This window comes from Sebastes fasciatus, chromosome 9, assembly GCF_043250625.1.
Source record: "Sebastes fasciatus isolate fSebFas1 chromosome 9, fSebFas1.pri, whole genome shotgun sequence".
NCBI classification, from domain to species: Eukaryota; Metazoa; Chordata; class Actinopteri; order Perciformes; family Sebastidae; genus Sebastes; species Sebastes fasciatus.
Genome location: NC_133803.1, coordinates 9019965 through 9047794, shown reverse-complemented (window position 1 = coordinate 9047794; position 27830 = coordinate 9019965). Strand labels below are relative to the sequence as shown.

General features: G+C 38.9%; 3 protein-coding genes across 4 annotated transcripts; 1 reads left to right on the top strand and 2 right to left on the bottom strand.

The window, feature by feature from the left end:
• Positions 1–11: 11 nt before the first annotated feature.
• Positions 12–4897, bottom strand: LOC141773787 (phosphoglycerate mutase 1). The gene is made up of 5 exons (XM_074645839.1): positions 4645–4897; positions 2964–3238; positions 1769–1949; positions 286–1581; positions 12–209 (listed from the first exon to the last, which is right to left on the bottom strand). The coding sequence occupies exons 1-4, from the start codon at positions 4781–4783 to the stop codon at positions 1412–1414; spliced, it is 765 nt and encodes a 254-aa protein (XP_074501940.1). The 5' UTR covers positions 4784–4897; the 3' UTR covers positions 12–209; positions 286–1411.
• Positions 4898–15161: 10264 nt separating this feature from the next.
• On the bottom strand, positions 15162–19615 carry marveld1 (MARVEL domain containing 1). Of its 2 annotated transcripts, XR_012595187.1 has the most exons (3): positions 19481–19615; positions 17010–18136; positions 15162–15314 (listed from the first exon to the last, which is right to left on the bottom strand). XR_012595187.1 is itself a non-coding variant. In XM_074645849.1 (2 exons), the coding sequence occupies exon 2, from the start codon at positions 17629–17631 to the stop codon at positions 17122–17124; it is 510 nt and encodes a 169-aa protein (XP_074501950.1). In that variant the 5' UTR covers positions 17632–18136; positions 19481–19615; the 3' UTR covers positions 15162–17121. The 2 variants fall into 2 exon arrangements, 1 of the variants encoding a protein (XP_074501950.1); XM_074645849.1 differs by having other exon boundaries at positions 15162–18136.
• A 90-nt stretch (positions 19616–19705) lies between these two features.
• On the top strand, positions 19706–24586 carry LOC141773792 (arginine vasopressin-induced protein 1-like). The gene is made up of 3 exons (XM_074645847.1): positions 19706–19878; positions 21325–21689; positions 22321–24586. The coding sequence occupies exons 2-3, from the start codon at positions 21340–21342 to the stop codon at positions 22577–22579; spliced, it is 609 nt and encodes a 202-aa protein (XP_074501948.1). The 5' UTR covers positions 19706–19878; positions 21325–21339; the 3' UTR covers positions 22580–24586.
• Positions 24587–27830: the final 3244 nt, after the last annotated feature.

Below are 27830 nucleotides of genomic sequence, written 5' to 3'. Positions count from 1 at the left end.
GACACAACAGCTTTAGATTTGTATATTTATTACCATCAGAGCTTTCGGTTACATTTAACCAACACAGAGGGAATTACATTTAAAAAAGAAAGATTCTTTAAGACATAATGGGACACTGCTTTCCTAAAAAACACCACTGCTTCCTCATTAGGCAGTGAGGTCAGCTGTAGGGATTGACTGTAGGAATAGGAGCTGGAGGCACATAAACACTGAGTGAAATACTTGACTATACCAAGACACAAAGATGGCCAAACAGAGTAACAAAAATAATGGTTAAATTGAAACCTTTTATCTTCTGTCAGTCATGCTTCACAATGGTACTGTGAAACTGCGGGGCTATAATCCAAATAATGGATTTATCACTTACACAGTGCAATGCTGATAGCAATGCAGTGTTTGGCACCGTTAAAACTGGAATAAACTTAATGAAACGCAAAAAGAACAGACTCAACACAGACAGCAACAACATACAAGGACACAGCACAAATACATAGACAGACAATAAGAGAAAAGGACTGTTTAGCTGTCCTAACTGTCCCATCCGGCTCTCAAGAGATTGCAAACGTACATCCCTTTATCAATGAAATGCATCAATGAAATGTTTTGAAAAGTGAGATAGAAAATAAGTCGTTCATCCTTAGCGGTGGTCCCTTTCATTTAAAAAAAAAATATTTTATTAAATTAAATTATAATAGACTATAATATCCCACTAAAGTCATCCAATAAATATTAAAGTTGTCCTGGGCAGGTAATGATGAAGTCAGTATGATCAGACACCCATAGGTATAACTTTCCTTACCACCATCAGTGCATTTGAAAAACAGTATCTCACAGAGACATTCAGTTTAAACATAAGGAAACCGAGGCCGCAACAAGAAGGTCTTTGTCTTAATTGTGTTGTCCACCTTAGATGTGTTTGTAGCATCAAAACACGTGCTGTAGCCTGGACTTTGATATCTGACTGTGGCCAGAATTTCCCTCTTTTTTCTGTAACTGGTTTAATTACCCTTCAACATCCCTGCTAAATGGACACCACAGCTAAATACTTTTGTATTTCTCAAGAAATAAATCATCTTTTTAAATTACTGAATAAATGTTTTAATTATTAAAAGGGCTATTACTTAAATACTTAAGTACACAGATAAGAAACTGCCTTTATCAGCAGGTTAAAGGTTGTCATATTAATAGGCCGCTTTAGCAAAAACATATTTACAATCTCTTGAGAGCTGTGGCTCCCCATCTTTCACCATCTACTATCCCTGCACTGTGCAAGTAGAGTGAGGTTGCCTTACAGTGTACTCGTCATGTATTACAATCCAAAATAAATAAGGATTTAGGAAAAACACTAAACTGAGGTCAGTTGTTAGGGGCAACCTACTCTGTCGTACACAGAGATGGCTTCTCGGTGTCTTTACTTCTTGGCCTTTCCTTGAGCAGCCACGGCCTCCATGGCTTTGCGTACAGTCTCCTCGTCTCCCAGGAACTGCATCGGCTTCACGGGTTTCAGGTTCTTGTCGAGCTCGTAGAGGATGGGGATGCCTGTTGGCAGGTTCAGCTCCATGATGGCTTCATCAGACATTCCTACAGGTGGCAGCACATACAAAGTTAGTGCACTTGCAGGTTTTTTTTTCATTATAAACATGATATATACTATATACATTCACTATTCTCAACAAGATTCTTGACAACATAGGATCTTTTTGATAGAATTTATGACAATAATAAATGTCCTTATTGCTTGCGGTGAAAATCTCGTAATGTCACCCACCTTCCAGGTGCTTAACAATCCCCCTCAGACTGTTCCCATGGGCAGCGATGAGCACCCTCTTTCCCTGTTTGATCTGAGGGGCGATCTCCTCGTTCCAGAAGGGCAGCGCCCGTGCGATGGTGTCCTTAAGGCTCTCGCAGGAAGGAAGTTGGTCCTCAGTCAGGTCTGCATAGCGACGATCCTGCAGGGAGGACAATCTCAATTTGTAAAATACAAAACAGACCAGAATAGAGACAGGAAAAACAAAACAAAAACTGGATCTCTTTGTCTTGAATCCTTTTCCATAGAGACTTATTGTACACTTATCTGGTATTGGAAAGGGCCTAAATGCATTGCAGGTACAGTGTATAGGCGGCATCTAGTGGTGTGGTTGCAGATTGCAACCAACTGAGTACCCCTCCGCTCACTCCTCCCTTTCCATACCTGCAGTAACGTGAGCCACCTGAGTTTCAGGTGATTATACACTAATGAAAACGCAGTTATGATTATTATATTCCATTTCTGCTAATAGATCCCCCAAAATGTTACACACTGTTCCTTTAAGTAATAGTTAGAGTGTCACTCTTAAAGCAATATGGTGACGTGTTCATTGTTATTTGCAGGCATGAAAGCATCAGCTACCTTAATGACACTCTTCTTATAACACTATCAACATGTTGCTGATCAATTAGTTTTGAAAAGCCACCATTAGCCAGCTTAGAGTTACTACATCATAACCGCTGAATACCTCCGTCTACGCAGACTTCTGATCAGTTTGTTTCCACCCTGACTGAACTTTGAACTTCAACCTAGCAGACCTCATTTCTACCAGTCATACATTAACTCACCTTGGACATACTATTAGGTAACAACACTGGGGCACGTGCTACCGAACAGCGAGGAGCTGTATCTCCAGTGTGTGGTGTGGCTTTCAGATTTCATTTGCGCTGTTGTATGTGTAAAACATTTAGATATTCAAGCTGACTGTGCTGTGGACAAAAAGACCTTAAATCCTCTACGTCGTTTCTGCTGATTTCCCTCATCCTTGGTGACACAGCTGATTATAGGGCCTGACTGCAGAGATCAGTTATAGTCACGCTTCTTCTTTGTATGCCTGTGTGCAGTTAATTGGTCAATATGTACGAAACCGTTTCTTTCCTCAGAGGCAAACAAAGCTCTTTCGTTGTGTGTATGTACTGTAGATAGCATATCTTACCTTGCTGATGATACCGTAGTAGTCATGTTCTGGGCCCATGGGGGGAGGTGGGGTATCAAATGAGCGCCTCCAGATCTTCACCTGAGCCTCTCCGTGCTTGGCGGCCGTCTCTGCCTTGTTGAGCCCCGTCAGGCCTCCGTAGTGGCGCTCGTTGAGCCGCCACGTCCGATGCACCGGCACCCACATCTGGTCAATGCTGTCCAGGACCAGCCACAGCGTCCTGGTGGCCCGCTTCAGCACGGAGGTGTAGCAGATGTCAAACTCATAGCTAGCATCTGTAAGTTTCAGAGAGAGAGAGACAGCGTCAGAGAGTTTAATTCATTTTGGCTGCAACTGTCAAGAGAAACTTCCACTTGGATACTGTGCTTCTTTAAGCCTTGTTTCCCCCCACAATGCCTTCTGGGAATAACAAGTCTGCACTTGTTGCATTAAACATGATTTATAAAGTGTACTATGAATGATGATACTATGAATAAGATAGAAAGAAGAATAGATAATAGAATAGATAATATATAATAATAGAAGCAACTGAGTCCCAAGACTAACTGAGAGTACATGGTGTTCAGAATCAGAAATACTTTATTGATCCCCAGGGGGGGGAATTGGGGCATTACAATTGCTCTTGTATAAACATAGAAATGTAAGAAAATATAAATAAATGTAACATGTAAAGTATGTACAAAATGCTACAATATAAACCAAATATATGTAAAGAAATATAAGTACTAAGATTAGAAAATGAGAATATAAAAAATATGAAATATGTACAAACATTTGCATTAATATGTGCAATATAGAGCATATAACCACAGTGCAAGAAAGTAAATACGAAATGCTGAGAAGTGGGATCTAATAAGTGTGTTAAATATAAATGCCAGAATGGTATGAACAAGAAATTAATAAGAATATTTCTTGAATGTACCATATAAATGCAGTATTAATAATATGAAATTAAATTGAAATGAAATGATATGAAATTACTTTCTCGATTAATCAATTCACTGTTTAGTCTATGAAATGTAAAAATAAATAAATAAATAAAATAAAATAAAATAAAATAAACATCCCTGAACATATTCATTTACTGTCACATATTACCAGAGAATTTGGCATTTTTCCTTGAAAATAGTTGCTGGTTAATTTTCTTTAATTGATTAATCAACTAATGGTTACAACTGTAGCTACATTGCAGTCTGGTTTAATGAAGCTATACTCTCTATACTCTGTATATATTAGTCGCCTACAGTATATGTCTCTTCTTTGATTTCTTCCTGTTCCCCTGATGAAAAGAGCCAGTCAGATGCACGGTGTCCACTGAAGATGATTTGCATTTATGCAAGCTGCTTTGCTGTCCTGTGTATTTTTATTTTTCACTTTTTGCAGGCTGATCTGGGGTCACATAATTAATATAATATATATATTATATATAATAAATAATATGATATAATCATATAATTAAAAAGGATCCTTCATTTTATATGGTGCATTCTGTATAATGTCTCCTGCTCTATGGTCCTATAACAGCAGTGTGCCAGAGCAGCCACATGAAGGCATCACTTCTGCACGTTTGCACATCTTGCACATCTGATGCAGAGGTCGTTATTATGCAACCGGCAACCGTGCATTCTCCCTACAGCCCTACAGTGGATGAGGGGAGCAAATGAAAGTAGTTCCTCCTCACCTTTCAGGGCCTGTCCTCCTCTCTTCGCCTCCTTCTCTCCGGTTTCACTCAGATCTGCATCGAACCAGCCGCAGAAGCGGTTCTCCTGGTTCCAGCTGCTCTCTCCGTGGCGGATCAGCACCAGCTTGTAGACAGCCATGGTTGATTATTAATACGCCTGAGTGAGAGTTAGTTATGCAGAGGATGTTAAAGTGACAGCTCCCCACTCCAGAGCAGAAGACGGGTCCTCTAGTTTGCCGTCAGACCAGTGAGGACTTGTTTTATCCCATGGATTGGTTACTCCCACACTTCCTGGTTTCATCATCCAATGAGATTCCACTAAAACATGCGTCGTTCATTTCTCGACCAATGAGAGCAGTGGGCGTCAGCAGCGGGGACCGCTCACTGACCTTCACACTGTACATTGACTTTATTGACTTTTCATTGTGTTTCTCTATTACCCCACATCTATCTATCTATCTATCTATCTATCTATCTATCTATCTATCTATCCATTTTATCTATCTATCTATCTATCTATCTATCTATCTATCTATCTATCTATCTATCCATTTTATCTATCTATCTATCTATCTATCTATCTATCTATCCATTTTATCTATCTATCTATCTATCTATCTATCTATCTATCTATCCATTTGATCTATCTATCTATCTATCTATCTATCTATCTATCTATCATCTATCTATCTATCTATCTATCTATCTATCTATCTATCTATCTATCTATCTATCTATCTATCTATCTATCTATCCATTTTATCTATCTATCTATCTATCTATCTATCTATCTATCTATCTATCCATTTTATCTATCTATCTATCTATCTATCTATCTATCTATCTATCTATCTATCTATCTATCTATCCATTTTATCTATCTATCTATCTATCCATTTTATCTATCTATCTATCTATCTATCTATCTATCTATCCATTTGATCTATCTATCTATCTATCTATCTATCTATCTATCTATCATCTATCTATCTATCTATCTATCTATCTATCTATCTATCTATCTATCTATCTATCTATCTATCTATCTATCTATCTATCTATCTATCTATCTATCTATCTATCTATCTATCTATCTATCTATCTATCTATCTATCTATCCATTTTATCTATCTATCTATCTATCTATCTATCTATCTATCTATCTATCTATCCATTTATTTATTTATTTAAAAAGGATCCCCATTAGCTGATACCAATGGCACCAGCTAGTCTTCCTGGGGTCCGAAATCATGTACATTAATTTATCACATACATACTATATACAACATCACATTTGTGTTACACTAATAACACTCAAATTTTCAAACATATATAAATTTCAAATTTCAAATTCATACACAAATCTTCCACAAATTATTATTATTTTTTTTTGTTTAGCCTCAAGGCCCATCATCAGGGAAAAAGGAACAAAGAAAACAAAGAAAACCATACATGACCAACACTGGACTATCGATCAGCTGTTTAAGTAATGTATTCGTAGATGGTATTTGAATGTGGATTTGTTAGAGGATTGACGGATGTGAAGAGGGCAGCTATTCCAGTGAGTGATGGCGCGGTAAATGACCGTCTTTTTTAAGGCATTAGATTTTGGGTGAGGTAACATGATTTGGCCATCACCTGCTGTTCTAGTGAAATGACTGTGAACGTCCCTGCATCTGGTAATTTGACTGTATAAAAACTCGGGTTTAGTAGAATAAATGCTGTTACTAAAGAATGTCGCTGTGCTTAAGGCAAGTCTTTTCTCTACTGGTAACCATGACAGTTTATGATGCATGCTGTCTGTGTTCGTTCTCATGGGGCAGTGTAACACAAGTCTTGCAGCTCTGTTTTGGGCAATTTGTAGTTTCCACAGTATGCTTTTCGGTACAGAAGACCATACAGGTGAGCAATAGTCCAGGTGGCTTAAACTTAAAGATTTAAATACTTGTCCCAGAACGTGTGCTGGAACATACGGAAGGCATTTTTTTGCCATGGAGATACCATTTCCCATTTTCCTGACAATTGTTTCTATGTGCTCGACCCATGACAGTTGATTGTCTATGGTTAGTCCCAGTAATGTGACCTTATCCACCTGCTGTATAGGTTCACTGTCCAAGTAGAGATTCATTGTGGGCATAGATGACAGCTTATGACTAGATCCAAAAATAATGGATTTGGTTTTTGAGATATTTAGTACCAACTTATTTTGTTTTATCCAATCGTAGACCAAGTTTAGGTCTGAAGATAGAACTTGGTCTAGTTCTATCTATCTATCTATCTATCTATCTATCTATCTATCATCCATTTATCTATCAATCCATTTTATCTATCTATCTATCTATCTATCTATCTATCTATCTATCTATCTATCTATCTATCTATCTATCTATCTATCCATTTTATCTATCTATATATCTATTTATCTATCTATCCATCCATTTTTTCTATCTATCTATCTATCTATCTATCAAATAAAACAGTGCAAGTGAGAAAGTCGACACATATCAAAGTATAATATGATTTAAAGGTGATTATCATTTATTGTTGTTTTATAATGACAGTAACAGTAACATGTAGCCTAACTTACATATTTAACTTTGTTGCAAACCCACATCAAAGCTAAATAAAGCAGCTGACAGAGGGACCTTATAACTTGTCTTTATTCCATAATGACCCCTCAAGGAGGTATATAGACATAGTTACACATTTAAGAAGACAAAAGTGTGCAAACAAGATCCTTAAAGCTAAGCACCAGCAGTACAGCTGAACCAATTGTTGCTCTTCCTCCTTTTCATCTGTAGGTGGTGACCTTGGCCAGTAAAACATTTACTGTAACTTCAACTGTTGTAGTTACTACAGCCCAGTAACTATAATAAGATTAAAACACCCAAATTACAAATGACCAGAAGCAGCACCATGTCATTAGTGTAGCAGTCATGTAATGTATCTTCAGAGATGTACTAATGTGACAATTTATTCATTCACTCGTTCATGTGTAATATCAATGTATACCACTGTCCAATGTTAATATTCAATATTCTGTGCAATATCAAAATGTAATATTTCATATTAATATGTGCAATAATGTGAACCCAAACACTCATTCAGTCTATTTCTTATATCCTGTTTCTTTTTACTATATCTTTATTATTTACTTTTTTAACTGATGCCTCTTGTTGTTTGCACTGTCCTCCTTTGCTGTTGTATTCCTGCAAATCTTCCCGCCGTGAGACTAATAAAGGATTATTTTATTTTATCTAACAGAAATAAAGATTTGAGGTGAAACAGTAAATTTGACATAAGAAATGAGGGTTGATATGAGAGATGGGAGGTGTGACGTAATAACTGAAATATTACAGAGCACTAAGGATCCAGGTTTGAGCAGGGAAAGGTTCATGAGCAGATATCAGCAAGCCCTGAGCATTTTGGCCCTTTGTGGAGAAGCTTTTATTGGAGAATTGAATACTGCATTTGCATTGCATATTGGCAAACAAAACCTCAGTTTGTAACACAAAGATTTGTAATTCTGCATGTGCAGTATATTTGCACATTTTGTCCCCAACCTCTGTCCACAACCATCTCATGATAGTTAACCGCTGACTGTTTGATGTCAACATGTTATTGTGTTTTTCCCCCTGACCAAACACAGCTCCATTTTCCTCTCCCCGAATGTGAAAAGATGAATTCTTCACCTCATATGCAATCCCTTATGATGTGCATGCGACAGTAGTCACATGCGTTTGTGAAAAGACAACTCAACAAATAGAATAATAAACACAGGGAAATCCAAGAGAGGTTAAAGCAGTTATATGGGTTTAGTTTAACTTAGATTTAACTTAAAGAACTGAAATGTTTTTATTGTCAAGCACTAGCATTCATTCTTGACCGTGGAAAGAGTGGTTTGACAAAACTAAACCAACTCAAGTCTCCACTCGCTGGCTTTATCTGGAGCTTTCGACAGGACTTTATAACCTCCATGCTTAAACAAGACTGAGATGAGTCAGCTAATTGACAAAGATTGCTGAATAAGGAAAACCACACTGCAACTCAACCATGTCAGAGCCCCTTAAAGTAAAATTAATTACAAAACAATGTCTCGGTTGACCTCGTATTGAACTCCAGTCATTCAGATGTTGCAAGCTGATATTAAATCACTTGAGTGTTTGGCTTCTCACCAAGTCTGAGATTCATTATCTAACTTATATTGACACATTGCCAAATGTTGTTCAAGCTATTGCACAGTAGCTCTTTTATTACGTGGCATATAGCAGCACTGTGCAGTATATGGGTCTGTGCATACCAATGTGAACTGCTGCATAGATTTATTTAATACTAACTTATTATTTGTGCCACTGTCTTCATCTGACATAATGGCCTTATAGTAATTCTCATATGCTGTGGCTAACACAGATTGTTTTGGCCTGTATATTATATTCGAAGTAATTCTGCTGGTTGATTTCTGCTGTTTGTTGTCTAAAAGATGCCCAGTGTCAGCTGTGGTTGAACAGCTGATCTGTTTCATGCAGGCCAGGTGATAGAGGAGATTATTATTGTCTTCTGTATACAGCAAATTATGATTAAGATGCATCAGTATGCATTAGTATATTATATTCATTATGTTATTTATTATCATGTTAAAACCACTGGCATTCCTGTCTTTTCTACAGGCTCATGAAGGATAGTAAAGAATACATGGAATTACATGTCTACTGTGAGCGGATGTGTTTAGGGGGCAAATGAGATAAATAAACTCTAATCAATTGACCAAATTGGAAATAGTCAAATTCATGTTCTGTGAAGCCCTTTTACACCTCCTAGTGGATAAATTAAATTATTGTTGAGCAGCCAGGAATGATTAGATCACAGTGAAATGTTACATTTATGTCTGGACAGTTGAGTAATAATGAGCTATAGACTTTAAATATGATGGGATTTTCTAATCACCTTTAGATATCATGTTTTTTCTTACAATTCTTCCTCAGGACATTGGATATTGTTATTATGCATCCGCACAGGCGACCACCTCTGTCCATCCGTAGGTACATCTGTATGTCCATTCTCGTGAACGCGATATCTCAGGAACGTCCAACATCCACTTGGACTCAAGGATTAACTGATTAGATTTTGGTGGTCAAAGGTCAAGGTCACTGTAACCTCACAAAACACCTTTTTTGGCCATATCTCCAGAATTCATGCACTTATTATGACAATTTCACAAAAATGTCTATAAGGATAAAATGATGAAGCTATGACATTTTGGACAGACATGCATGTAAACTCCAACAACTGGTTGGCGGAGGGATACAACCGCGAGGAAGTAATTCTGGTTTTGACTTCATTTTGCTGTTGCTACCAAACTCTTACGACTAATCCTGACAATGCAGTGTAAGAATATCAATATATTAAATAATGCACATGTTTTTCCAATCTCAGGGTCTTAGACATGCAATACATGTATTTGCTAATTTTCTGACCAGAATAAATTGAGGGGATATGGTTTTAATTAGAAGAGAAAATATGTTTTTAAATTGACTTGTTTGTTCCTCGCTGCTGCTGTGTGACAGAGAGAATTTTGGCTTCTGAGTGTGAAATCTGTGGGAAAAGTGGTGCTGGGAAACAGTTGTGAGCCAAGAGAGCTATTATCAGGAACTCCATGATCCACTTTTGGAAGGAATGTTTGTTTTACTTCCCAGTGTGTGTCCGCTTACACCGCTCTAAAGATGCAATGTCCGTTATGGGTTTTCCTTTCTGTTGGCGTCTCACCTTGGATTTCACTTCTGACTCTCTCTTTAACATGATTTATAGTGAGGTCAAAATTACAGGTGATGAATGACGGAGGTGTTGCTAATGAATCAGTGCCCAAGAATCAGTCAATGTCAGACTACCTCCCTTTCTCTCTATCGTTCTCAGACTCACTCACTCTGTAAAACACTCAACATCTTGGCAGAGGATTGGCAGAATGAAGGAAGCGGTGGTATTTTCAAGGCTCTATAAATAGCTATCATCATTTCCCACCATTGGCTGCCGTTGCCCTCACGCAGCACATGAACACTGTGCCCATTCAGAAGTATTGTGTGGGCAAAAGCTGCTGTAACAGATGTGGAATCTGTAATCCAAGTCACCACGTTAGGAAACTACAGACTGGAGAGTGTCAGAGGCAAACTACACGGTCTGGAACAGTGTGGCCATTCATGCCTTACACAGACAGGAAATGTCAATCAGATTCCTGCTTGGATCTTTACGTAAGGCTTTTTTTGCACATCACTTCCTGCTTTTTTCCTACTCATTCACTTGTTCTGTCAGTCAGTCTCCATCTGTTTTCCCATCTTTCCCTCTCCTCAGCAGAGGAATGTGCATCTCAGCAGTATCTGATGAAAGTGTGGTTAACAGGGCGCTGCTGTGTGCATGTGTCTGCGCTTTCATGTTTCATGTGCGTACATGCAGACGAGGACTGTCAGCTGGGAGAAAAAGAGGCAGACACGGTCAGGTTGGATAGAGCATTTCCACTGGGATTACCCACCCAGAATTAAGGTAAACTGTGTAACACCAGGCTCTGGTCTGTGAGAAAGTGTGGGTTTTAGTTTTAAAGTGTAGGTATTTTTTAAATGTAATTTCCTCCTGAATAATGCTGAGCATACACAAAATCCCAAAATGTTCAAAGGATAGGTTCACATTTTTTCCAATCATGTGCACAATGAATTTTTGATTGCTGTAAAGGTTCCTCCTGTACATACTGGCTGTGAAGAGATTCCTCCCAAAAGTTATTTCAATATAAGAGATTTGGTACAAAATCAGGCCGCTAAATGTTGATTGTATCCTTTTTGAATAAATGCCTTAAAAACCACATAGTCGGTTTACACCAATGTCTGTTTTTCTTCACATGGCTGGTAAGCCTATACATTCATTGAATGTAGTAATGTAAGTGCAATGTATAAAAATGTTATAATGTGATTTACTTATTTACTTTATTACTATGTGAATTTTTATCCTTCGTCTGGTCCTAGTGTGAGTCGGTATGCACGGGGTCACACAAGGTGCCAGTGTGCATCTCTGCCCATGGACTGCACATGAGGACTTATCTATTTATTTATATATTTATCTATCTATATATATATATATATATATATACATTTATTTATTTATTTATTTATTTATTTATGCCCTTATCTATTGTCTCTGACATACTGGTGACGGCTGCTGTCTGTGTGTCTGTGAGTTTGTGTATGGTCTGGGTAGTTTGTAAAACTGAATTGCCCTTCTGGGATAAATAAAGTTGTCTGAATCTGAATCTGAATCTGAATCAGTCCTTGTGTGTAAAAATGCTTTCTGAAATTCAGCTGAAGCTAATATTATGCTTCAGCTTAGTCAAATCAAGCGGGTTCTGTACCTACCCTTGTGTTTCTCCAGAAAGTGTTTCATTGCTGAGCTTTGGTGGGCAACAGAAAGAGGAAGTCTTGTACAAAAGAAAGCCTATAACTCTGGAAGGCACCACCTTGATTTGACTAAGTCGCGTGTGTACATTGTTTATGACATAATTGAATACATTTTTCTAAAAACAATGATAAATCTTGAAGCAACAAAGTGGTGTATAATTAGAAGATTTGTACATTTTATTTTAGCAACAAGACCTTAATTGAATCCTATTGATAGCAATCATCTGGCCTGGTAAAAGCTCCATTGATGCTTTTCTGCAGCCCACATTGTGTTCTGTGCACCACTATGTTGAGAGGCAAGAAGCAAGAAAAATACGTGTTACAAATTGTCCGAACTTTTACTGAGAGCGATAAAAGACATTCCTATCATTTCTCAGTGATAACCTCGCCAGGGATTTAATCATAACCATGACTCACAGTCATGTCATTGTTATCCGTTTGGACTTCAGAACTCACTGTTAGATTTTCTAGCAGAAAACTGTGTATCAGATTCTCAGTGAATTGACATCAGTCCATGGCAGCAGTGTGTATGATGCTGTGCTTTCAGGGAGGGCCAGAGGAGCCATTTGGAGGGGTTATGATGATGACTATTGGACGGCTGGTTGCTTGCAGACGGGTGGGAGACTGCGTACAGGAAATGTCTCCTTGGTTGAGTTGCCAAAAGAAATAGCACACAGTTGGCACTCCAGAGAAGCGCCTGGCTCTATACGTCGTTATACGCAGTTGTCTGGGTTTTCTTTACTTAACAACCTCACTCTTGTGGTGCCCACACCCTTGTAATAGTGTCAGGAGGTAACATCCAAATTCCTGCTTTTACCTGTGATTAAATGGGTTTCTTGTTTGGACATGGACGTCATGCTTGAGGATTAAATTCTCATACACAAAACTGAGAAATCTGAACTGACGTGACATCTATAAACTGCGGGCTGCGTAATAATAAAGAGCCTGTTAATGTGGTAGGCTCAAAGAGACGTTCAGGGTAAATGAGAATCCTTGTTCTGGCCTTTAATTGTCAGCATACGCTATAGTTTTGAGTCATCCAGAACTTAAATGATTCACCATGGTTACTTTCAAATATCAAACTGAATCCCTGGATTTAGTGCTTTGTTTATGCAGCACAATGGGCTGTTGTGTACTGTCTCCATTTGGTTGTATACAGCAGTGTGTTTCCACAGGCGCCGACACGTGGACAGGACAACACTTCTGTGGAAATCTCAGAGAGGGAGAGGGTGGGTGGGTGGCTGGGTGGGGGGGACTCCTTTCCTCCTTTAGAAGTGCTAGATTTATATCCTGCAGCTGGGTAACATTAACCCTTCCACTCCTGTAACTCTGGCCACAGATGTCACCTTGCACTCGACACAAACACACTGTATTGTTCTTGTCGTCATTGTATAAAATAGGCCGGTGACCCAGAGGAGGATATGCTGTACATGGAAGTATAAACTGAATAAAACACCCAAATTAAATACTAATTAAAGGCAGGGTGGCCGATCTTGAGAAACTAGCAAGAGCACATTACATTTTTAAAAATGATCCAGCCGTAAAACCGAGTCCAGTGTTGCCAACTCTTTTCCAATTAAATAGCAGCACTAGCTCCAAATGTCCCTAAATCTAGCAAGAAAGTCGCCAAGTCTGCGACACTGACAGTCCGTCGCTTCAGACCTCCCTCCAAGGCCACTCCCTCAAAATGATCATTACGTGCATAAACATATCATAATGAACGAGACCGGCAGTTAGTACCACAGCTGTCAAACTAGCAGCTTGTGGAAGACTCTGGAGAGTACCCAATCATCACATTCAGGCCGAATTAAATGATTAGTTTATTACAGTCCTGCGACAGCCACAGGTACCTTTTTTTTTCTTCTTTTTTGTGTCAGAGCATTTGATTTATTGATTGCTGTCGGGATGTACTGAAAATTCTAACTATTATAACAAAAAATGTTTCTAAAATCTGTACCAACCCTGCCTTTAAACAAAGAATTTAACAGTTTCCCTGCTTGCAGTTTGATCTGTCTCTGTCTTTATATGCTCACTTTTTGGGGTTCACTAAATAAGTCAACGATACGTGTGTGAATCAGGTTACAGCAGATATTCTCTGCAAGCAACAAAAGCACCTCTTTTTCGTTCATTATTGTATTCTGTAAATCTGCTGCTTTTGTATTCTAATCTCTGCATTTATGTTGCCTTTGTTTTGATCCTTGATTGTGAATCTGGAGCTGTTACAGTGCACCATTTGATCTCTAATGCTCCCGTCCAACAACTCATCGCATTCAGCTGGAAGCGTACAAGAGAGAAGTGAAATAGGAAAAGTGTGTGTTTACGTGTGAGTAATCTGCAGCCTTTTTCACCATACACACGCCCCACACCAGCAACAACAAGTGTGTAAAGTATAAACACAAATTTGTCAGAGGACTACACAACATGTTCGCACGTAGTAATGCTGCCTGTATAAAGGCAAGGGTTGTCACAGCGTGGCTTTTGGCGCAGTTAAATCTGCAGCATGTTTTCAAGAGCTGCACGGCGACTGGAATAGACGAGACATTGAATCATCTTCCGCTGCTTGGCTTCATTTTCATTGGCTGAACGTCAGCCCACACCTCCAGAACCCCAACAGACTGTTCCGGTAAGAACAAGCCTCTTCCCAGATTATTACACACACACACACACACACACACACACACACACACACACACACACACACACACACACACACACTGTTTCCAAAAGTAGGATAACTCTCATGCAACACACACAGTCTCCCTGTCATACAGCACATTGTCAGTGTGCATGTGTGAGTGACTCTCTCACCGTCTGCTAGATAAGCCGAAAGGATCTATGTCTTTCATGTGGTCAAGTGGTACAGCAGGGTATAAATGATCCCTGCTGATTGGCCAGGCTTTTATCTCGCAACAGGAAGTTCCTGAGGGCTTCCGTCACAAGTCCCTCTAAATCTGTGTTGCATTTGGAAAAAGCCTCTCTCTAAATAGAACTCAAAATAACAAAGCACTTTACGGTTTTCTTCTAGCGGTTTGTCGAAACGCTTCTACGTATACATGATCATAACCAAAGACACATATCACCGGCTCTCACTTACTGCTCTTTATTCTTTGGCTTTGCATAATGAACACTTAGCATACACATTGTATAGCACCAATCACATCCATATTGTTGGGTCGTTGTTGTTGTTGTCACAACCTTGTTGAGTATACAGCATTCTGACAGAAGGCACTGATAGACCTGTTTGCAACAAAACAGAGCTGGTCAAAAGGAGATCCACAAAGTGTTTTAGTCCTTCAGTATTAGTTTGCTGTCGTACAAAAACACGTAAACACATAAAAAATATATACTTTAAAAAAAAAGGTATTGGGAAGAATCCCTTGTGAGAGGTTTTATGGACAGTACCAACACAAATCTACAAGTATATGTTACGGCCATTGTATTGTAAACACTGAATATACTGCTACCCCCACTATAATAAGCACCTACAGGGATATTGTAATGATTCTTTATGAGGGGAAATTACATTAAATCGCTGGAAAACAAACTTAAGAGGTGGAGGCATGGCCTTTGACTACAACTAGGAGACAAACACATGTCACCTGTGCCTTGATAAAGGGGTACAATGCTTCAGACCTCATCAGACTCCCATCCTGGGTAGCTATATCCTCCTGGGAACCGAGTAAAAAAAGAGTCTCCCAATTACTTTTTTGTGTGATTTCCTTCCTATTTAGGGTTGAAAGAAAATCTTGCAATTTAGGCTTTTTAAACTTTATTTTTGATTTTACAGCATGTCCACTGTAGTGGACCACAGGACTATTTCAGTGTGAAAAGACTAAGATTATGGCCGTAGAGTGATATTAAACCAAGAATACATTCAACTTGATTAAAAAAACCACATGCCATATCACTGGAAAGCCCATGATGTCCTCTTTACAATACACCAGGGGTTGATAGAGTAGGTCAAAAGAGTAAAAGGTAGGCATGTGGACAAAATGTCCACTACAGAGGACACATGTCAATGGGATGGGTCTCAGGAGGATATACAGGCCTCTGTGCCAGGAGCTGCTTGGGTGTTTTTAACCCTTGATAGAGTGATTTTGAAGGATTCTGCCTCACCAACCATAGTGGAGCGGATAACATACATTTTTCAGTCAAATCGTGCAAATAGTGATACAAGCACCAAATTTGGCATGATGATTACCGAGGGGTCACTAAGCAAATATAAACGATTGGCCAATTGAAAATCCAAGATGGCGGCCATTTTTAAAGATGGCCGCCAAATTGACCTGCTGATAATGATTTCTCTCACAGAAATCCATCCAGTTGGTCGATTTGAGTGATCTTGGTGTCAAATTATCTGTTTTCTAGCATGCTGGATCTAATTTTGATAGTTTTTATAATTTTTAACTGCAATATGGCGGCAAGGGAATCAAGCATCAAGACCCAGCTGTTTCACTGTCCCGCCGAGAAAATGTGTGTGAAGCTGAAATATACTGCACGGTCATTGCGACACAAGGAGACAAAGCCATCAGCAACAATAGGAAGTCCCTGGATGCTGTGACCCCCCATGCTCTCATGAGGAAACAGACACTAAACAGACACAAAATGGCCACCATAGTGCAGTTAATTTTTTTAAAACTATCAAAATTAGATCCAGCATACTAGAAAACATGTAATTTGACAACCAAGATCACTCAAATCGACCAAGTAGATGCATTTTTATGAGAGAAACCATTGGCGGCCATCGTGACAAATGGCCATGGTCATCTTGGATTTTCAAGTTGCCAATCGTTCATATTTGCTCAGTGTCCCCTCTGGAATCATCATGCCAAATTTGGTGCTTGTATCACTATTTGCATGCTTTTTCCACTATCCGCTCCACTACCACCAAAGTGGAAGGTTTTGGTGTGTGGGGAGACAATAGAGACAAACCTGTGATTAGAGTAGCTGTTGAGTTAAATTACAGTGAAGTGAACTATTCCTCATCTTGCTGTGGATGCCCCCCTGAAAGACCCATATATACCCCTCTCCCTGTATCCAGTCATCAGATGGCAACAGGTAGGGTCTGTTCTCCTCGACACTTCCTGCATGCCCCATAAATAAGGCTCAGGAGGTAAGCCAGGCAGCACAGGCAGGCGAACACAGCAGCCGTCAGGTAGACCTTGTACAGACAGAGGTGCGTGTACAGCTCCAGGTTGCAGTAGGCGTGTCGGTCCGTCTTGTAGATCATGACTCCTATAGCCGGCAGGTAGAGCACCGTGGCGGCCACGTCGTGAGCCAGGTTGGTGTCCGACCAGCGGTCTCCTCCGAGCAGCGGGACCAGGTCCTGCTTGTCCAGCAGGGTGATGAAGAAGAGGCCGAGGGTGAGGAGCCAGAAGAGCACCGCCACGAACAGGACGAAGTGGATGGAGCCCTCGTATTTGTTGGCGGCGATGGTGACCCACAGGCCGGCTCCAAACACGATCTGCAGGATCCGGATGATTCCCAGGAAACTCTGGAGGAACTTGAGGATATTCTTCTTCATCTGAGATTGTGGAGGTTGTTGTGGAGGCATCTTCTTCTATCTTCTCCTCCTCCGGTCACTCTCGGTCCCTCTTAACCCGAACAGGGCGGGTGCTTTTCTGCCAGCTGCAAACAGCTGGAGGAAAAGATGTGCAAAATAAAAAGTGGGAATAACAGGAAGGAAGGCCGGGTGTTTTTGGTCTGACGATGAAGCCAACAAGTGGAGAAGTTTAGGTTTTAAAAGAAAGGAACTCTGTGTTCTTTCCACAGCCCCGGGGTTTTGAAAATGAAAAAGCGTTCTTGTATGTTTCGTCTTTTCCGTTTCCTCTGGTGAATGTAGTGTCTGTGTTGGGGGGGCTGGGTGATGGAGAGAGGGGGCAGGCCTGTAATTCAAAGCCTGCTCACTGCTCCTCCTCTGCTGGACTCACTGCTGCTGGATTCATCCATGTCCGCTCATCTGCTCACGGATATCCCCCCATGGTGGAGTAGTTCCCCCCTGAGGCTGCGGGACCTTCCTCCTCCTGTCTGTTCCGATAGAAGAGAGGATAGCCTACAGGCTTTACGAAGGAGAAGTATGTTAATAGGTGCAGCCAGAGGCAGCAAGACAGAGATTTCAGCAAAACATAAGCGGAATCATTCTTAGGCTTCCATGATTCAACATGTAGTCAATCTTTTTGTTTATTAATAATAATAATAATAATAATAAATAATATTCTATAATAGCCTACAATATAATATAGGCCCAATATAATATTTTCTTATATAACATAACAAAACATAACTTAATGTAACATAACGTAACACAATATAATAGGCTATTTTTCTTATTCCATTGGAAATATATATAACACAACATAAGATAGCATAACATAACATAACATAACATAACATAACAAAACATAACATAACATAACATAACATAACATAACATAACATAACATGACATAACAAAACATAACATAACAAAACATAACATAACATAACATAACATAACATAACATAACATAGCAAAACAACACAACATATCATAACATAACATAACAAAACAACATAACATAACAAAACATAATATGACATGACATGACATGACATAACAAAACATAACATAACATTAAATAACATAACATAACATAACATAACATAACAAAACATAACAACATAACATAACAAAACATAATATGACATGACATGACATGACATAACAAAACATAACATTAAATAACATAACATAACATAACATAACATAACATAACATAACATAACAAAACAACATAACATAACATAACAAAACATAATATGACATGACATGACATGACATAACAAAACATAACATAACATTAAATAACATAACATAACATAACATAACATAACATAACATAACAAAACATAACAAAACAACATAACATAACAAAACATAGCAAAACATAACATAACATAACATAACAACGGTTTTCTTATTCCACTGGAAATATAACACAACATAACATAACATATTATAATATAATAAATATAATATAACATAACACAACATAGTATAATAAAACATAACATAACATAACATAACATAACATAACATAACATAATATAATATAATAAAAATATAACATAACATAACATAACAAAACATAGCAACACAACAGAACATAACATAACAGTTTTCTTATTCCACTGGAAATATAACACAACACAACTTAACATATTATAATATAATAAAATATAATATAACATAACACAATATAATATAATAAAATATAACATAACATAACATAACATAACAAAATATAACATAACATCATATTTCTGTTAAGATACTGTAAGTGTAGGCTAACATAACGCAGACAGAGTGATGTTTAGGAGCCCTCGTCATCCTGTTTGTGCGTGTTTCTGTGCAGGATGCTCACATGTTACTTCCCTCCCGCATTATTGACAAACGGTGCTCGTGCCAGCCTGGCTCATTGACGTCAATGGGTTTGAGCACACAGCCCTACGTGGCCATGAGGAGGAGCCTGTCTCACCTCCCATTCTCACCCACATCAACCTGATTGGTTGAAATAAAGCTGCTTCCCAGCCCCGGTAGGAGGGACCAGAGGACCTCTACGCCCTCATTGGTCGTATGATGACATTGATTTATGAGTGACGGTCAGCTCAAGGACAGAAATTGGTTGCAGGTGAAGCTGGACACAAACAGGCTGTCCCTCTGCAGTTCAGCCATTGTGGAAGCTTTCATTGGAGAGGAGCAGCGGAGCAGAGGGACATGTCGTAGGAGCAAAGCGCACAGAATATCCCATTTAATCACAGGGTAAGCACAAGTCCTTTCTGTTTTCACATGACTCTCATGGGATTCCTGTTTACTGCCTTTTACCCACAGCAGCCGTCTGAAACACAGCATACATACAGTACACTAAGTTGTTCAGTCACTGCATCCTATTTGATATTGTAGTATGAATAGGCCTATTTAATATATATATATATTTTAAAGGTGATTTCATACTTCCTTTTTTCAGAGACTATTCATATTCTTAGTTTTGCAAGAAATCTGTGTACACCAGTGCGTTTGTTATGCAAATGTTTAGTTAGGCAAATGTTTAGTTAATGTTAACCAAGGCTACTTAAAATAAATAGGTCTGTGGATGTGTGTTAGTTTAGTTAGTGTACAGCTGCATCCTATAATGATGATAATATATGGGGAAAATAACAAGCGTGTCCTCAAATAACCCACTTACTGTTTAGTATAGGTTTAGTTCTGGAGTTATTTGATTCATTTGACAAATCAATATATATATATATATATACAGTGAATGATCTGTTTATTTATAAAAACAGTTCATACACTGTGACAAATATTCATTAAAAATGTCGAGGATGATACAAGAAAGTTAAAGGATAACTTTATTTCGATTGTGGTCCTCTTTCCAGGAAGACAAAGATAGCAATACAAGTCACAGATAACTACCCAGTACCATCACATAGGCTACATTAAAAACAATACATCCATCCAATACAACTACAGAGTAAAGTAAAATAAATGATATATACCTTTTCTGCTTACATACACACATTACCCCCTATCACACCCATAAATATATACTTATACAAATACACCCAGCAGTTGTTAGTGTATTGTTTTCCTTTCTATTCCTGGGTAGACCTAGGCTATATTGGAGAAACATGAAATATACAGGACTAAATAGTAAATATGTAATGAGGAAAGTAAGAGATTTGAAACCTGGAGAATGAACCTTAACTAAAAGAGAATGTGAAACTTCACTCCTGACTTAGTAAATAGTAAGTTTGACAAAATGATGTCAACTCCTGGTCGTCATCAACCTGCGTAAACTCCATATTCTGCTGTTGAAAGCTCTGGAGAGAGTTTGAGTAAGTGGACCTTTTACTTAAGATTATTTTGTCAAGCTGAAAGAAAGCTGACACATGCAGGCATGCGGTTGGTCACTCAGCTAATACCTCCTCTGTTAGTGTCCCACGTGAAGCCATATGTGAGTAAAGACAGATAAAGTAGCCATCTGCAGTCTAATGGGCTTTACAGCACCGCCCGTCACTCCCTTCCTAAAGCAGGATTAAAGAATCAGAGCAGAAGACTCTCAGCTGACTGGTTTCAGTTGTGGCAGCTGTATGTATATATATAGGTGTTGTGACGCAGTCTGTGCTTATATGTTGTTTTATTTAAGCATCTTTCACTTTGCAAACACATCCTAATGAGTTGAAACTCTCACTGACCCCTCCACAGAGGCAGAGCCAGTGTATGCCACCTTTTCCCGTGTCTCTCCGGATGGATCCCGGACCCGCCTCCCCTCCTTCCTCCATGGTGGCGGGCCCTTCCTCGCTGTGGCGGCTGGCTGAGAGGAGGAGCAGGAAGGCTGGCTCGGCGAACATTTTCAGCGACGTGAATCTGTGGCAGCTCCAAAGACTATTCAGGGCGGCGGGGGATCAGGATGCGGAGCAGAGGGCCCAGTTGGTTTGGGGCCACGGGGATGAGGCTGATCTGGCTCAGGCACTGATAGGACTGAGGGCCCGAAGTCACCGGAGAGGTCTGAGGGCCAACGGGAGAGAGGTGCTGGGCTCACACTGGCTACGAGCCTTCAATCACCTCAGGTAGAAAAAAAACGCTGACCTGATACGATTTCATATACATTCACATCATTAATAATAGTAACTTTTAAAGGTCCCATATCATGCTCATTTTCAGGTTCATACTTGTATTTTATGTTTCTACTAGAACATGTTTACATGCTGTAATGTTCAAAAATAACTTTATTTTCCTCATACTGTCTGCCTGAATATACCTGTATTTACCCTCTGTCTGAAACGCTCTGTTTTAGTGCATTTCAACGGAATTCCAACAGAATTGCGTTGCTAGGCAACAGTTTGGGTCCATGTTTACTTCCTGTCAGCTGATGTTATTTACACACACTGCAACAGGAAATAAACTAGGACACATTTAGAATGTGTACGTTTAAAACCGTGTAATGGTCTAAATATTGTATATTTGTGACATCACAAATGGACAGAAATCATAACGGCTTGTTTCAAACGCACAATTTCTGAATACGAGCTGTGTGTATTTCTCCGTATATTGAGAGTTTTGATAGTTTAACAGTATTTATATAGCACTAAAATCTGCTTTATAATGTAAAAGACCTGAAAATCTCACTTTTTACAAAATGGGACCTTTAAACTTACTTGGCACCGTATTGTTTTCAACAACACTATTTATCTGGTTTAGGATCGGGGAGAACTCGCCGAGCAGCCAGGTGAAGGATCCCGTGGAGGAGAGTGATTCTGAGGCAGGAGGACACACCAGTCCAGAGCCACGACGACGCACCTCCATAGGGACGACAGGAAGAGCTACAGGGGCCACAGTGGTGCTAGCTGAGAGCCAGGGCCCTGCGGGGACTTCTGAGAGACCAGTGAGGACCAGCTCAGGACTGAGGAGAGGAGGAGGGAACAACCCAGAGAGATACCTCCACAGAATACTCCACTGACAAAAACCTCTGAGACGCAAAACTGACCGTTCGTCTGTACGTGTTGAGAGTCGACCAGCACCTCAGTCTGCACAGCCTGCTCGTCTCTCCTGAATACTCTTCTGATGTGTTCACAGACTGGAGCTAAAAGGTTGAATTGACTGGGGAAAGCTACAGTTACAAGTGAAACTGTATTGCAGGTTGAAAGAATGGAATAGTTTCTCATAATACCATAATGTCTGGCTGTTTTATTGGTATTGATCAGATGGCAGTATACTGACACTGCACTGTTGCAGACACATCTCCACCTGACTAATGAAGGCAGCACACACCTGTGACTGGCTCCTGGGCTGCGGTCGGAAAGTCTTTTTTGCTTTAGAAGTTTTCCTAACTGAGTGAAATGACCCCGGAAGTATCTAAGTAGCAGCCATGATAAGCGCTGGTTGTATCCTCTAAATGCTAAAGAAAGGTGCTTCAATGCTTCCTTTCTTATCTCCTTTAGCATAGGATACACTTGACCAAAGAAAAGGAGATAATGCCGCCACGCAATTCCTTGAGGCTGCAACTTTTAAAGCGATGCACCATTCGGCCGTTCATGAAAACAAATGATATGCCTGTCTTGCATATTATTTTCATACAGTCAGATACTAATTGGGATTCATGTTGATAAATATGAGTAGGCAGTGACTACCATTTAGTTTCACTTTATTTCTATTTATGTCAAACAAGTAACAAATAAGTAAAAAATCAAAACAAGAATAACAAATAAAATGAACAGTATACATATAGCAAACTGTCAATAAACAAATGATCAACATTAATAAATATTATGTCTGAAAAGGAATAAGAAGAAGTATACGTTTAATGGTTCTACACCTTCTCAATAACTCAAAAAATAACTCATTATTTATTATATGAACATTTTAGTGGTAGCCTATAGGTTATTGCTTTTTTATTTCAATGCCAACCTTGATGATGAAGTGATATTTTTCACCGGTCGTCCACGATAGGTCAGATAATCCCTTATTATATGTTGATGTAAAGTGTTCTAGCAGCAGAAGGACCTGCTGTTTCTTTCTTTCACACCCTGCGGGTGAAGCAGCCTGTCACTGAAAGAGATTTTCTAACACCTTTTGTAGTCCATCTTCAGAACATTGTAGTTTCACCACGGCAGAACCACGTCACTACCAACCGCCGCCGTCGTATCATCATTACCGATCCTATAGTGTCAGTGCAGTCGGATTCTCTTAACACCACGGTTGTCTTTTCCTAAGTCCTTATGAATTCTCCTTCACACTTTTTCTTGACCTCATGACATTTTCCATCAAGGTCAAGGAAAAGTGGTTAGGAAAAGACATTAAGATGTAATTTTTTGGCTTTTCGACCTCAGCCATGCTATCTCACAACTTTATATTCTGGTTACCTCTCAACAACTGCCTTATGTGTTTTCCTTAATTCATCCCACCTCTCACACTAACCGTGCATACTGAATTATGAACAGTGATGGGACTTTTAAGTAGTTTTGTAGTTTAGTGGTGAAAATCAGAAAGTGAATAAGTTAGTAATTGTGATCACCCGTTCTACCCACTGCTGTATGTCCCTGGTTATGTGTGCGGTATGCTACACGACACTATCAACGGGTACGAGTGCAATGGGAGCAATGTTAGGTGTCATGAGATGTAGAAATGCATGTCCATATACTGCACATTTAGAGATGTTGACTCAAACTTAAGGATTCAACATGTAAGCGTAAACTCTGCCAGTCACTAGTTTGTATTGAAAGTGAAGTGTCAGGCGGTCGACTCGGACTGGAGACCAAATATAATAATAAATGATCCCTCGTTGTCCAGGGAAACTTGAAAAAGTAATGTTATTAAAATGTTCATGGTCACAGTGTGAAAACCCACTTTGCCTGTGAAAAGACTGTATGTCACCAACCTTATCAGAATGCTGGAAGCTTGATGAAGCTTTTTGATAAAACCGTTTGTGTCATTTTTAGATGTATGCAAATAAAGAAGTACGTCTTTGTATTGGTTGTCTTGTTGTTTATATAGTTAGTAAAGCTGCAACTAACAATTCTCAGAAAATGGTGAAAAATGTTGATAATTGTTTCCCAAAGCCCAAGATGAAGTCCTCAAATGTCTTGTTTTGTCCACAACTCAAAGATATTCAGTTTACTGACATAGAGGAGTAAAGAAACCAGAAAATATTCACATTTAGGAAGCTGGAATCAGAGTTTCTACTTTTCTTTCTCAAAAAATTACTCAAACTGATCAATATATTATCAAAATAGTTGTCGATCAATTTAATAGTTGACAACTAATCGATTCATTGCTTAATTGTTGCAACTCTAATAGTTATAACACAGTGACCATTTTAAATCAATATTTTTTTTTTAGAAAGTTATGAAAATGTTTCAGCATATGATGGCTTAAAGGAACAGGACTGTCCACTAGCGTTTAAAATGGGTACCAGCAGTCCAAATTCAAAACATTGGAGCCGTCGCCCGTCCGCTTTGAGAGTTACCTTCTAGACAAAAACAAAAACACATGTCCCGCACCGAAATGGAAATTTCAAAGGAGAACATACTGACTCTAGCATTGTTGTCAGAGAAGCCAGTATTTCAATTTAGCATGTTTCCTTAATCTCTGATGACATATCATGGTCGTGTAATGATTTTTATTACAGTAAATATATCACATATTGGTCCTTTAAAATGGATGTGCAGGTTTTTTATCAACATATATTTTTATAATAGAAGTCAGTCTGTTGTTTTGGATGCTCATTTTCACTGTTGTTCTACATCTTGTGCAAACAATTAACACACATTCACACCCCGGACCTGCAGCGTGCACCACAGTTACCACAGTCACCACAGCGTTAACCACTGAGCAGCTCCACTGAGACCAGTTGGATGTTTAGTGCCCTGCTCAAGGGCACCTCATTAGCGTTTTTTGATGAATAGAGGAGCATTACACATTTCCTCTTCTGATTCATTTCCAGCTGCTTTTCACACAAAGATGCTCTAAGACAAAAGGGAGGACTTCTTAGTAGCAGCTGGTAGAGCTGCATCAGAAACAAATGCTGCCTTCCAGTGGTCATGTCTGGTAATGATGACATTGTGTAACTTGGCTTGTGGTCACTAGATGGCACAAAAGGTTTTGTTTTGGGAAAGCAGACCACTCCACTGAGTCAGGGAAGATTCATTCTTGTCATGCACAGCACAGACTTTCCCACAGTGAGCTGTAAAATTCAGATTACGATATTGTGAGCTAAAAGGGCAGACTCATTCCTTTGCTTGTCATGTTTAACTTCTGCCAGGTTTACCAAATCACCTGAATACGTGGTGATGTCTAGAAAGGTTTTAACGTTTTTATCCCCATTGCAAATGTCCAATCCCACTGGCAGCGTCACATCATAACAGAACAATATATTAAACTGAATGGACCTGTTGTCTGTCCACTTCAGTGTTAGAAGCTGTTTTTCTTTATTTTAACAAGGCTGACCTGTACATGAAATATAAATGTTACTTTATCCACCCTTTCATCTAGTTTCTATGGCCCTGTCAGGTGAGCAAGAAGAGAAATGAGGAAGTACCCTTACCAAAATTAAGTTTATTCAAGTGTGCTATTTATATACTTCTTTTGAACTTAAAATAAGAGAGTATACTTTCAGTTTACTTTTTATGTACTTATCAGAGATATACTTAACAAAAGTATACTTAAGTATATTTGGCTCATACTGACAAGTATACCTAAAAGTCTAAGTATACTTGTCTTATAGTGACAAGTATATAGAAAAGTCTAAGTATACTTGGTTTATACTGACAAGTATACAGAAAACTCTATTTGGCTTATAGGCTTACTTACTTAATCTTTTCATCAAGATATACTTAAGAAAAGTATTCTTGCCTTATAGGCCTACAGAAAAGAATACTTGGCTTGTAGTTGTGCTTACTTTTTGATAGATTAGTCTATTAAAGTGTGTGAGAGTTTGGAAAAGGATGTTTTGATATGAATTTACTTCAATTCATCAAGTTTTTAGATTATCCATTCACCATAAAGGCATGTGAGAACAACACATTTTAATCATTTTTAAAATATCATCACAAAACATCAAGTCAAATAGCAAAAGGCGCAAGTCTCTTAATGTAATACATATATCATTGGCTACTATAAATTAAATTATACAAAGAATACTTTCATGAACTAAAAAGCAAAGTAAATTTTTCGCAAGTCCAAGTCAAGTTTCAAGTCTTTACGACTGAGTATATCAGGACACACAGGAAGGCCTTAATCTTCTAGGTGACATGTGGAGTTGGATATTTGAACTAGGATTACCCTGCATCCACCAGGTGTTCTCCCCATCAGTCTCCTCCATCTCCTACTGGATGATGCAAAGCGATTCACAAGCCATCTGGGAAATAAAGTCCTTTTCTGTGTGTCCTGGATCTGCTCAGTAGTGCCAGCCTGGTGCAATGGCAAACTGTAGGGCGGCTTTACAAAGGTGCTGAAACCTCAGCGGACTCCCTCGGTGCAGAGAAAGCAGCAGATTGGCTCTGAGGTAATCCTCAAAGCGCTGAGTTTCTCACCTTGTTGTGTAAAATAAGCTCATTGCACAGAAAACCTCATTTTAGTGCCTATATAGGTTATCTTAACTTTTCATTCACTCCATAAATCTTATGACTATAGATGTGGAATGATGATCCAGCAGTAATATAGCTGCAGCTAAAATAGTAGTTTGCATTGTGGCTCAGCTCATTCTTCACTTCATGGTCAGTGTTGGAAACTCAAGGTACTTGTGCTACTTGATTCTACTTCACTGCATTTCAGTGGGATATTTCTTACTTCTCTACATGTATTTGGCAGCTATGGTTATTAAATTAGGATTTCACATGAAACAAACATATGATAAGCTTACAGTACATTGTTAAAGATTACTTTTTACTAAAAAGCAGTGGGTACTCAAGGTCCCTTGTTACATTTTGGATGTGTGAGTTGTTAGCAGTTCCACCAAAGAGCCCCTCTTCACTTCTCAGTTGGTTTCCTTTAAATAATTGTTTGAGGCCCAAAGAGGTCTAATGATGAAGTATTTCACAAAAAAACACAAAGTTTATATAAAAAAAGAGAACTAGCAGAACGTTTTATTCTTTCCTATCCCATTAATCATATCACAACCACTGGACTAAACTCCCCAACTGTATATGAAGTAGATAAATTAGCTACAGCTCGACCTGCTATAAACTATAATAGTAAAATACTGCTTACACATT